Source organism: Eleginops maclovinus, chromosome 16 (genome assembly GCF_036324505.1).
Source record: "Eleginops maclovinus isolate JMC-PN-2008 ecotype Puerto Natales chromosome 16, JC_Emac_rtc_rv5, whole genome shotgun sequence".
Taxonomy (NCBI): Eukaryota; Metazoa; Chordata; class Actinopteri; order Perciformes; family Eleginopidae; genus Eleginops; species Eleginops maclovinus.
In genome coordinates, this window is record NC_086364.1 from 9,610,488 (window position 1) to 9,623,772 (window position 13,285).

General features: G+C 40.1%; 2 protein-coding genes across 4 annotated transcripts in view; both read left to right on the forward strand.

Annotated features, from left to right (window-relative positions):
• The first annotated feature begins 875 nt into the window (after positions 1–875).
• tcap (titin-cap (telethonin)) lies at positions 876–2,650 on the forward strand. Of its 2 annotated transcripts, none has more exons than XM_063904887.1 (2): positions 876–1,346; positions 1,463–2,650. In XM_063904887.1, the coding sequence occupies exons 1-2, from the start codon at positions 1,273–1,275 to the stop codon at positions 1,851–1,853; spliced, it is 465 nt and encodes a 154-aa protein (XP_063760957.1). In that variant the 5' UTR covers positions 876–1,272; the 3' UTR covers positions 1,854–2,650. The 2 variants fall into 2 exon arrangements, with proteins under 2 accessions (XP_063760957.1, XP_063760956.1); XM_063904886.1 differs by having other exon boundaries at positions 900–1,216.
• Positions 2,651–5,971: 3,321 nt separating this feature from the next.
• Positions 5,972–13,285, forward strand: part of itgb3a (integrin beta 3a) — a 35,276-nt gene continuing 27,962 nt past the window's right edge. The window contains exons 1-2 of one of the 2 annotated variants that reach the window (XM_063903814.1): positions 5,972–6,170; positions 7,696–7,795. In XM_063903814.1, coding sequence (XP_063759884.1) covers positions 7,731–7,795 — 65 coding nt within the window. In that variant the 5' untranslated portion in view covers positions 5,972–6,170; positions 7,696–7,730. The remainder of the gene's footprint in view (positions 6,171–7,695; positions 7,796–13,285) is intronic. The other variant, XM_063903818.1, reaches the window with a different exon arrangement.

Sequence of the window (13,285 nt, forward strand, 5' to 3'; positions counted from 1 at the left end):
CGTGCATGCGCGCGCGTGCGTGCGTGCGTGCGTGATACCTGATCTCTGTTATTTGATGATATCAGTACCTGATGTGGATGAATGAGTCAGAGTCAGGGACCGGTAGTAACATCATACCAGCAGACAACTGTGCGTGTGTGTATGTTTGGTGTGTGTGTGTGTGCGTGTGTGTATGTTTGGTGTGTGTGTGTGTGTGGTGCTCTGTCAATAAGGTAATGAATCACTGGGGATAGAGCTCTCACTGTTACTGTGAGGTAACGCACTGTATTGGTATTTATGAGGGGGGGGTTGGTGTTATCAGAAGGCACAGCTGTTGTTAAGAAAAAATCCTTCTGAACTGTATTATGATTTTAAACCCACCAGGATATAATGAGACCCTCCACAAAGTTCGGGAGCTTTTCACTTTTTATCCCTAAGTGAAAGATGTGGTATTTCTGATCATACATATTAAACCTACATGTCTGAAATGACCTTTGTGTACAGTAAAACAGCTGCATCATTGTTGTCTTTCCACATTAACACAGTGTCACTTGCTGCTTTGTGTTTATCTAAGCCAAAGTATATTAAGATTCCTCTAAAGACTAAACCTGTTGTGTGTGTCTGTCTCCATCTTTATGTAATCTTGGTACAGAGTGTCTCGATGATACTCTCCCCTCTGAGACACTGCAATCCCAGCTGAAGTGGAAAGTGTTTGGGTGAGTGATTACAGAGAAGGCTGGGCATGCACTTTGAGAATTAGGGGATTCACAGCTCATTTACCCGAAACCCCTCCTCAGAGTTTGGGCTTCAAGCTCTCAGGGAATGAAACACGATGCACTTGGTGTTGGATGTCAGTGCATACTGATTGTAGAGTGACAACATGCATCAGGAATAGCAACAGCTCATCTATAAAAGTCATAGACAGACGTAAGCCCAGCCAGACAGATCACAAAAAGAGAGGACAGGAGCCAGGAGATACAGCCAGCGGGAGCATCACTGAGCAGAACAACCTCATCACAGACACAGAAAACACATCAACAAAACCTGTTGGAGACGAAACATCTGACACAGATCTTACAGCAGAGACGATGCCTTTCTGTACCGTCCTTGAGAAGCAAAACGGTGTGATGGTGGGAGCGGAGCTGGCCTGCAGCGTACGGGAAGAGAACAAGGCTAATAGGGAGAGCTACAGCGCTGACTGGCTCAGTATCAGTCTCAAGACTCACCCTCAGGACAGGTGAGAGCTCACAGACTGATCAGAAAACCTTTGCACGCCCCCTGATCTCCCACTGAATGAGAGTTGAAGAGTTTCTATCCCTACTATCATTCCAAACTTTACCATCAGAAATAAATTGCTTCTTGCTCAGGTACTAGGGAATAGTTGGTAGAACTGATCTCATATTCAAGGCAGTTATAGTTTATTAAGAAAGTAAATCACTGTGAGTGCTCCCACAGTTTCTAACTTTTTCTCTGATGTCCACAGGCAGACAATGAACATGAATGACGACTCTCGTAGGGAGACTCTGTCCCGGCAATGGCAGGCCCGCTCACTGACACAGATCTGCCCCTCTGGTGTCTTCAGAGTGGGCACTGTGGAAAGTGGGGTGAGGGAGCACCAGCTGCTGCCGAAGAGAAAATCCCTTCCCTTGCCCATCTTCACCCCTGCAGAGCTGGGCATCAGGCTTGGACGTGGAGCTCCACACACAGAAGAGGACCTGCTGCCCTTCTCCACCCCAGACGGAGCCTGTCCCAGCAAGAGGAGTGTGAACGAGATCATAAAAGACCTCCCCCCAGTCAAGCCTAACGCCATGGATTTCTTCAAAGGGCCCAGAGACCTGAGGCGCTCCCTGTCCATAGAGGCCCAGAGAGGTTGATAAAGAAAACGAGAAAGAGGGGATGTTAGGGAAAGATGAGATGGATGCTAATTGGGAAAGAATAGTCAATGTGGTACGTGTTTTAGAAATGAGCTTGAAAAAAATATATATAGTGAAATCTCTCATTAAAAGCTGTAGATCTTTAGCACTATCTGTGTTTCTTGGCGAGCACAGCACCAGTCATCGTCTGAATTAGGTGGTCAGTGGTATTAGAGATGGTGGTGAGGGCATTGTGATGGAGAGGCGGGGCGTGTGTTCTCAGCTGCTCCATGGGCTGATCTCTGCCTGTGCTTGCCAGCTGGCCTCATATCTGTTGATCACTCAGTGAAATTACTGTGACCCAACTATTCCTTGACCATGCAGCATACCATTGTTTTGCATTGAAAAGGTATAATGAAAGTGTTCTTGGGGTCATTAGATTCATGAATCATACCTAGTAGGTGATAAAGGTATGCAATGACGCAGCAAGTGACAGATGGAAAATGACGTGCATGAGAAAGAGGGATAGTCAGAGGGGAATGGGGAAGGGTGAGTAGTCGGGGTACAGGGTCTTCATACAATCTCTTGACAGTCTCTGATCTATGTGTAAAGTACAGAATGCTCTGGCTGCAGTTGTACATATGTGTTTGTGTTTCTTGTTAGTTGAGTTTCAGATATTTATATCCTATCTGATACAAAGGTCACATACTTTATAAGCTGAGAATGATGGTGTTGTGAATTCATTTGCAATCATGTTGGAATATTTTTCCTAGATCTTTATATTTTTCCTAATAAAAGCGTCTCTAAAACTCACTAAATGTGTTTTCTTTTTTATGCATCTTATTGTCTTTATATTTAATGGAGATTGGAAAATACTTTGGGGGATAGTGAGAGGTTGGTCATTCAAACAATGCTTAAAAAGTAATGATAGCACCCTTACCTGAGGGAACTGAGTATTATTGTAACCTGGTTTACAAGGATTCTGGCTAAGCTCCATGGACCTAGTTATAACTCAACACTATTTTGTACCTTTAGCTTTGTTTATCACTGTCAAACACTGTGTAACTGATTAGATTGGACTTTATTGTTCCCTGGGGATATTGAGTTGTAGACAGAAGAAAATGGGATGCAACAGAGAGAACTGGGGATAAAAAGCATTACATCAAAAAGGGTTTAAAACCAAAACACGGAATAGCAGCAGTAGTAAAACCAAAGAAAAAAACCTTAAAGGGAAACATCAATAATGAAAAACAAATTTAGGGGGCCCCTAGTGCTAGAAAGAATGAAATAAATACAGACACATTGTGACCGTGTCCACCACCCCCTGAGCCCACCACTTTAAATCCCTCTTTATCTTTCATGTTCCCCCATGTTTGTTTGTTAGTTTCCAACACAGAGCGTTCTGTTCCCTTGTCGGTGTGCAGAGCTTACTGAATGCACTCCACTACCTCTTCTTAATTTGCTCCCTAAATCTACAATAAGCTTGATCAAATTTAATTATGATATGGCGCCATTCTCATTCCTCTTCTGTCATTATTTGCCTATTTCTGATTTGCTGTTTCTCTCTTTCTACCTTTCTCTATCTTTCTCTCTTTATCACACTCTCTCTAGCCCTCTCTCTCTCCACACTCTCACTTGTCTTTATGATAGGCACCGTGTGCTGGTTTGATATTAATAGCTGGGTAAACATTGGCATTACCGTGGAGACAGTGCAGAGACAGCTGTATTGGCACGTCCTTACCACTTAAGCTCTTAATCCTCATGTTTTATCAGAGATTTAGGTGTGCTGCCTTCACCCTCTATCTTTAAAATTACCCTCCCACAGTGCTGATGACATCCTGTGGTTCTCAGCACCCTGCCCTGTCACAGTTTTCAAACTCAAAATGAGCCTCCAAACCTTGAAACTATTTTCAGTGAAGGCCAAGGAATGTGGGAAATGATATGCCCTGTGTTGTCACGGAAAAGATCTTGTAAATTGACATTGAAATTCTTTCCTATGACTCAGCTGTTTCAGCTACATGGTGCTTACTGAATGATCCCATTTGGCAAATTCAACTGATATGCCACTGCCACCAAGTTAATGCAATACTCAACAACTTTACCTGAGTTTGAATCAGTGAAGAACACAAATAAAAAAAATACTCAATTTGATGGAGTTTTTGACTGACCAGTTTGCCTACTACTCATCACAGCATATTTAAAGACAAGGTCAGACAGTGTTACACAGCAATAGATCTTGTGTGTAGTGACACTCTTGATATTGCTATGTCATACATGTCAGGCATGTTAGGACTTAAATCAGCACATAGCATGCAGTGTCCCTGTCGAAGCGTTACACCAGGTCTAAACAGGACTTTGTCTTTCTTGTGGTCTTTTAAGCATACCACTTAACATCTGTTGCTGCTCCCTACTGGATGATTGCAGAAATGCAGGATGAATAAAGAAAGGCAAAAAAGCCATTCACATGGAACTTATTATATTGATTTCCCTGACATAACACATATTTAATTGCAATAAGAAAGTAAATGTCGTACAAAAGTGTGAAATCGTGATTGTCAAGTGAGGACGAGTAAATACAAGATTAGATTGTTTGCTTCCCTAATTTTACAAAAAACATATCTGGCAAGTGGATGGATGATCACTCTCTGCTTCTGCATCATCAGCACTGTTGTTTTGCATGAAAAGAAAAGACAAAAGACAAAACATAAAACATAACACACATCTAAAGCCTCTGATGAATTCATCTCTTCAGCCATTCACAATCACCAGCACCATAATCACTTGCAACAACCCCAATCAGTACCCTTCTCATCACAATTTCTCTGATGCCTGCTGTTGGAACTCCTATGGTCACCTTGCTTTCACGGCTTCTATGACATCATAGGAGCAGACAGTGTTAATTGGCTATTTGCTGGGTGATGCTGTGCAGTTTGTTTTTCTTTCTGCAAGCCTGACGTTGGTTTCAACAGTCCCAATGCATTGGCAAATGAACTACGATCATCTGATGTGAACTGTCCTTAAAAAATACATTTCTAGCATATTTTGTTTTTGTACATTTGCACAGTTTTAAATGTATCAAAATGTACAAATTAAATATCACCTAGTTGTTCTTAAAGTAAGGGCGACGCATGCATTGAAAACATGTTAGAGCATGTATAACTTTGAGCTATGATTTCATGGAAGAAAACAAAGGTTGAATCTGCCAGTGGAGCCTCCAGCTTCCCTTTTTAATCAAAACCTCAGAGATTTGCTCTGTGAATAATAAATGTGGGTGCCTGCTATAACGAAAACGTCATAGCCCGCAAGTGGAATTGGGTGATTGATTTCATACAAACTAATCATTAGGTTGAAAGGAAGAGAGTCTGATTAGTTTTAAGGGTTTTCCTTTCACTTTTTAGAATGATGAATGTGCATTTCATTTTTTTTTTTGTTCTGTTCTACTCATGGTATTGCACAACTTATTCTTTATGAATCAACATTCATTCCACATTTCATAAAAATGAGTGTTTCAAGAAACGAGACGCATTTGACTCTTCATAATCATCGATGCAACATTTGGTACGAATGGCAAAGCCCCACCTGCTGGCTGCAGGACATATTCTGGTTTCAGTGCTACAGAATTAAGAAATAATCTTTCAGATTGTTGCATGACATAAAACATCCCCAATCCCTGTTGTGAGTTATTTATGTATTATTATTATTATTATTATTATTATTATTATTATTATTATTATTATTATTATTATTATTATTATTATTATTATTATTATTATTATTATTATAATACAATTTCAGGTCCATGGCGGCAGATTAGAAGGTGTTTTAAATGCGCTTGGCCTCAGAACAGACAAACTCACAATGTTCTCTGGCGGAAAACATTACCATTGCGCATGCTCAGAACCGGGCTGATTGCCCAGGTGCAATTTGATTGGCAGTTTGCCGAACGCTGACTAGTTTTGGCTAGTTCTTGACATACGTTAGTAAAACTTTTAAATGCTGCCTTTTGAAGATGAATTGGAGATTAAACAGCTTGGTGCCCACCAGCCACTGTATATTGTAAAGCGTATTAAAAATAATTAGATCAAACACGTTGTGATTCTCCAGGAAAAAAAGGGTTAACTGCTGACGTTAGCTAGTCAAATAAGTTATGTTCGCCTTTTGTTTTCCGGAAAAGGTAGTAACTGGTCAAGATGAAACTTCAAGGATCTCAAACATCTTTATGAGAAGATCACCAAACTGAGAAGTATAATTGAGCAAACATACCGAAATTGACAGCTCACAAAACTGGGAACTGCTTATGCGAATTATTGCCGGACGTTTATGAGGAATTGTAAAATGGTGGGTTTTTTTTGGTTTTGCATTTTTCCAAAGTAGCCATGAGCTATGATTAAATTGCATGGACTCATGGAGGTTTGTTTGTTGGGGTCTTGTTAGCAGTGTTAATTTCGTCAACGAAAACTATGACGAAAAATGTTCGTCAACGACCTTTTTTACATGACTAAGACGAGACGATGACGAGCTAAAAATAGATTTTTGATAATAAAAACTGACAATGTACATTTTGTTTTCGTTAAAGAGACGGGACTAAAGTGTTAATGGTGGACTATCGGACATTCAAAAAGCAGGATATTTTATTTCCCCCTTCCGGCTTCGGGTTCAATAACCCACTTTTTTCAAATAAGTGGACAGGCAATCTATTCTTTTGGAGGCCGTTGTGTTTATTAAAACTGTTACACATATGCTGTTGCATATGCGTTGCTGTTCCGCTCACTTCTCCAGACACATACACGCTCGCTCACTCTCGCTCGCTCTACCATGCACACACATACATGCAGCGCCACGCCCCTCTCTCTCTCTCTCTCTTAAAGGGGTAGGCGCTCTGCCTCTGCATGACCCTTATAGCAGAACACCAGATATTACACAAAGTGTTAAGAGAGTGAAATGTTGCTTTACGAATTTTACGAATTTCAACACTTAATACTGTCAACTTGATTCCAATTTCAGATACCTGTATTTGCCTAACTGAATTAGTTTATAGAGAGAAAAACATTTTGACTAAAAGTTGAATAAAATGTAATGATTTTTCATCGACTAAAACTGGACCAAAACGTTTTGAGTTGTCGACTAAAACTAGACTAAAACTATGAAGGATACAAAGGACTAAAATGTGACTAAAGCTAATAACCATTTTCCTCCAAAGACTAAGACTAAGACTAAACATAAAATAGCTGCCAAAATTAACACTGCTTGTTAGACCAGTGTGACCTAAACAGGAGCCATGCATTTTTGCAGCTAAGGGGCAGTCTGCTAATAGTGGATATCTGTGGGCCTGCTTCCTTCTCTTAGATCATACCCAGGTCTTTGGGAGCCTTACACACAATTAAGGAAAGGACAGTCCTGCTTATTTTTTCTAAGATCATTTATACTGCTTTAGTTTGTGTTCACTGTCTTTACTGTAAGAAAAGGAAAATAAACTGGCTTGTTTACGTTGAGATTTTTTTTTTTATTTCCTAAAAAATGACAGAGATGCAGATTCAGGAAATACTATTTTAAAACGATAACCTGCTGAAATAAAAATAGATGCAATTGTTGTACCTGTGGCCCATAGTTTTCCATACAAAATGTATTTATTTGAAGTGTTTCATTGTCTTATTACAACCAACAGCACAAACTTTACTGTTGGTGTCTTTAAAAATGATAATTTAAATCTGATTTCTAATAAGCTACATGTGAAATAATATGATTTTTAGTTGTAGCATGGTATAACTCAATTTACTTTCCATTACAAAACCTGTTTTAATAAAATTCAACACATTTTATTTTGATTGAATCAACTGACACTGAACCTTTTTTGGTACCACAGCAGGGCTGGAATATCCGAACGAGCTGACAGCCGATATGTTCATGTCATTCAAGATGACCTGCTGCATCTGGACAGTCTGGATCATGATCACATCTACAAGGTCTGCATATTCAAGATACACACACACACACACACACACACACACACACACACACACACACACACACACACACACACACACACACACACACACACACACACACACACACACACACACACACACACACACAGAGTACAATCAACTCCATCTGAGTCTTCTGATTGTCTTATCTATTTTTATCAGCGTGCCATTCTGTCTTGGGTGAATAGGTGATTCATCCACATTGTCAAACCGAGATGGTGAATGTGAGTCTCTTCACCTTCTTGTCACTCAATCTTTGTTGGGCAATGACCGACCTTGCAAAATAATTTCAGTCCTTCCAGCCATATAAATACAATTTCTGACCAAGTTTTAGGAAAGTCTATTCAAGATTTGATAATTCCACTGTTTTTTATTTTTAAGGAATATTTTTCACTGATCAATAATAAAATGCTTTTCCAGGCAATATGAATGAAAAAAGGGTATTTGTTTGATAGCTCAATGATGCAACGTACAGTATCTCAGTTTGTGATACTTCACCACCTTTAATGGGTTATCTCAATTACATAAAACATGTCAGCAAATGTTAGTCTGAGGACTTTTCATCCAAAAAACATTTGTTGAAATGTGTGATGGCTGGTTAGCCTTGATAAGCCTGGTCCCTCTATCTCATAGACATATCCTGTAACATCCAGCTGCTGTATCCTCTCTGGTGAAGTTCTTCTATCAGTATTGTCAGTCACTTTCTATAGTGTTTTTTAAATTGAAAATAATGTGTTTTCTCAAATTCAGTGTCTTTTGCTAGATTCATTAACATAACGTAACTGATTTTGCATTTGTTACTCAGAACATGTTTAAAATGAATGATCCACATGACATATGAACAAATGCAGTTGCTCAGCCATGGGACAAGGAAAATGTACAATCTATGATAATTGATATCTTGCTGATCAATACTTACAATACTACAGAGACAGTTGTTGAATGATAAGACCATATTAAAAACTGAAATGTTAAAACTGAACTTGTAAAAACATATCTTATATCAGCAAAAAGTGATCCATCAGAAGAAACCTTTGACAGACCTTTTACTTCACACTTTTCTAGTTACTAGAGCTTGACTTCAGAGGTATAAGCAATCAGCTTAAACTCTTCAAATATGATTTTTGGGTCGTGACATTTTTGAAACTTTTAATGAGTTGTCAAGTATCTGTATCATAACTTGTAGTTTGGTTGAGCAGCTTACAATGTGGCAGACAAAAAGTTAGGCTTGAAATTCTTTCTATACTAGAGTACAGGATTGTTTTATAACCTGACTAAACTCAAAGTGACTGATTAAAAAGCCATACAGTCAGGTCCATAAATATTTGGACATTGACACAATTTTCATCGTTTTGGCTCTGTACACCAACACAATGGACTTAGAATCAAAAACTCCATATGTGCTTTAAGTGCAGACTTTCAGCTTTATTTTGAGGGTATTTAGATCCAAATCAGGTGAATGGTGTAGGAATTACAACACATTGTATACGTGGTATCCCCTTTTTAAGGGACCTAAAGTAATTGGACAAAGTAACATAATCATAAATCAAACTGTCACTTTTTGGTTGCCAATCTTTTGCAGTCAATGACAGCCTGAAGTCTTGAACCCATAGATCACTAGACGCTGGGTTTCCTCCCTGCTGATGCTCTGCCAGGCCTCTACTGTGGCTGTCTTCAGTTCCTGCTTGTTCTTTGGGCAGTTTCCCTTCAGTTTTGGTTTCAGCAAGTGAAGTGCATGCTCAATTGGATTCAGGTCAGGTGATTGACTTGGCTATTGCAGAAAATTCCTCTTTGGTTGCTTTTGCAGTATGCTTCAGGTCAGTCGTGCGTGAACTCCCTGTTCACGCACGACTGCGTGGCCACACACAGCTCCAACACCATCATCAAGTTTGCTGACGACACGACCGTCATCGGCCTGATCACAGACGGCGACGAGACGGCGTACAGAGAGGAGGTCAGAGCCCTGACATCTTGGTGCCAGGACAACAACCTCCATCTCAACGTCAGCAAAACAAAGGAGCTGATTGTGGACTACAGGAAGAGGCAGAGAGAGGCACACACACCCATCACCATCGACGGGAATCCTGTGGAGAGAGTCAGCAGCTTCAGGTTCCTCGGGGTAAACATCAGTGAGGACCTGACATGGACACATCACACCAGGGTCATATCCAAGACGGCTCGACAGCGGCTCTTCTTCCTCCGCAGGCTGCGGAAGTTCAACATGGACTCCAGGATACTCTGCAACTTCTACAGGTGCACCATCGAGAGTATCCTGACTGGCTGCATCACCGCCTGGTATGGCAGTTGCACCGCCCTCAACCGTAAGACTCTACAGAGGGTGGTGAAAACTGCTCAGCACATCACCAGGTCGGAGCTGCCATCCATGGAGGACCTCTACACCCAGCGGTGTAGGAAGAAGGCCGGTAGGATATTAAAGGACCCCCATCACCCCAGCAACAATCTGTTCTGTCTGCTGCCGTCTGGCAGACGGTACCGCAGCATCCGGACCAAGACCACCAGACTCAGAGACAGTTTTATACCACAGGCTATAAGACTACTGAACTCCTGAGCTGTGTGAATGTCTACTCACATCTGTTTATAGTACACACATACATATATATATATATTATACACATCTGCCATACATATCTGTTATAGTACACATATCTATATATTATACATATCTGCCATATACATCTGCTATACATAATATATGCATCTGTCCATACCTCCTCATTCAACAGTGTAAAGTGTTTAAATACTTTCAATGTATTCCACATATGTATATATTTCACATCCTCAAATCTTTATTGTTGTTATTGTAAATATTCTTCTCTCTTTTTGCACTATTTTATTTATGTTATCTGCACCATGTATGTTGAGTTGTTGGAGCACGCGACATAAGATTTTCATTGCCAACATATACGCTGTATCTGCTGTGCATATGACAAATAAAACCTTGAAACCTGAAACCTTCTGCACTGTGAAGCGCCCCACAATGAGTTCTGAAGCATTTGGATGAATATGAAAAGATAATATTGCCCGAAACACTTCAGCGTTCATCCTGCTGCTTTTGTCAGCAGTACATCATCAAATACAAGGGAAGCAGTTTCATTGGCAGCCAAACATGCCCACTCCATAACACTACCACCACCACCATGCTTCACTGATGAGGAGTACACTTTGGATCATGATCATCTCCTGGAGATTGTTCTTGATCTGGCAAACTGTTGTGTAGGGCTTTTTCTTCACCAGGAAAATTATTATTCTGTCATCCACCGCAGTGGTCTTCCAGGTCTTTTGGTGTTGCTGAGCTCAACAGTGCATTCTTTCTTTTCAAGAATGTACCAAATAGTAGATTTGGCCATACCTAATATTTTTGGTATGTCTCTGACGTGTTTGTTTATGTTTCAGCCTAATGATGGCTTGCGTCACTGATAGTGACAGCTTGTTGGACTTCATATGGAGAGTTGACAGCAACACATTCCAAATTTAAATAACACACTTGAAGTGAATTCTAGACCTTTTTTCTGCTCCTTGTAAATGAACTAATGAGGAAATAACACACACCAGGCCATGCAACAGCCGAGCAGCCAATTGTCCAATTACTTTTGGTCCCTTAAAAAGGGGATACCCTGGATAAAATGTGGTGTAATTCCTACACCATTCACCTGATCTGGATGTAAATACCCTCAAAATAAAGCTGAGAGTCTGCACTTATTGTTAAATTTAAAATCCATTGTTGTGGGGTACAGAGCCGAAATAATGAAAATTGTGTCAATGTCCAAATATTTATGGACCTGACTGTATAACTGTTATAATCACTATACTCCAAATCAATATCAACATAACAATTATTAATACATACATACATACAGACAGACAGACAGACAGACAGACAGACAGACAGACAGACAGACAGACAGACAGACAGACAGACAGACAGACAGACAGACAGACAGACAGACAGACAGACAGACAGACAGACAGACAGACAGACAGACAGACAGACAGACAGACAGACAGACAGACAGTCACAAAAATACTAGTTTTAGGCTTGTGTTCTCCAAACTAAATGTCACTGTCTTACAAAACGTTATATTTAATTATTGTGCTATCCCTGGTAAATCTAAAGCACTTGGATATGAATTTGACACACACACACACACACACACACACACACACACACACACACACACACACACACACACACACACACACACACACACACACACTTGAAAACTCCTACACACATGTAATGTAATTGTCTAAGCTCCGGAGTAGTCCATCAATAATATATGTGATTGCTTATAGCAAGCTGGTAATGTGACAGACAGGCAAGAACAGCAGTGAGGGTGAAAGCCTCAGATTTTGTGAGTGCCGGTGACAGTCTGCCATACCCTCCTTGACGTGACCACCAGGCCTAAGGGAAGGAGCAAAGCCAAGAGGCTGGTTGCTGGGAGCTGCTGCAGGATAGTGGTAGGCTGCTGAGGAGTCTGGGGGGGAGATATGGGACTATAATGAGGCTGTCTTCCTTGAGGCAAGTGGCTGAGAATAAACTATATCAATACATGCAGGAGGTGAAGCTCTATTCCACAGTTAGGTGAAAAAATCAAATGGACATCTTCACATATGCAAACATTAAGAAAAGCATCACATCATAGTAGTGTATTTGAAAGCTTGAGATGATATTATTTAGATACAAGATGCTCAGTATGTATTTCGAACCTGTTTGCTGAGATGGAGAGGCACAAAGTAGCATGTTGTCAAGGTGTCAAAACACAAGCGACAGTCTGCATACACATATGCGCACATACTCTCACCCACACAACACAAATACACACACTTCCTCCTTCTTTTATCAGCGTATTGACCTACAGTATGCAGTACAGGCTGTAAGTGTAATTCATCTCACTTTGGAAGCCAAAAGCAGAGCAGCTGGTAACTCAAATAACTAAAACTAGCATACATTGTCTATAAAAGTATCCACCCACTCTTGACTTTTTATGTTGTTTTTCAACAATGAATCACAGTGGAAGCAATTACTTTTTTATTATACTTATCAAAGAAGAAAACTAGAACATCTTGAATGTCAAACTAAAATGATCTGCATCGTGATTTAAATGAAAACTTAGGTTGTAGATACTCAGTCTGTAATGAGGTTAGACTTTATAAGTTAAAAAAACAAATGAAAAGTGATAGCATTTACAAATCTGATTAGACTTTAAGTGACTGTGAGAGGGATTTAATCTGCATGCTGGCTTTTCTAGGATTCAATTTTTGAAGCACTAAAATAACAGAGAAATGTTTTTTGCTTTTCAAATAGATTACACTTTTATAAAGATAAATAAAGAATAAAGATGTACTTTTATTAATCCCTGTGGGGAAATTTGAGAATTCTGCATTTGACCCAATGCTAGTGTTAGGAGCAGTGGGCTCCCCAGGGACACCACGGTAGCACTTGGTCTT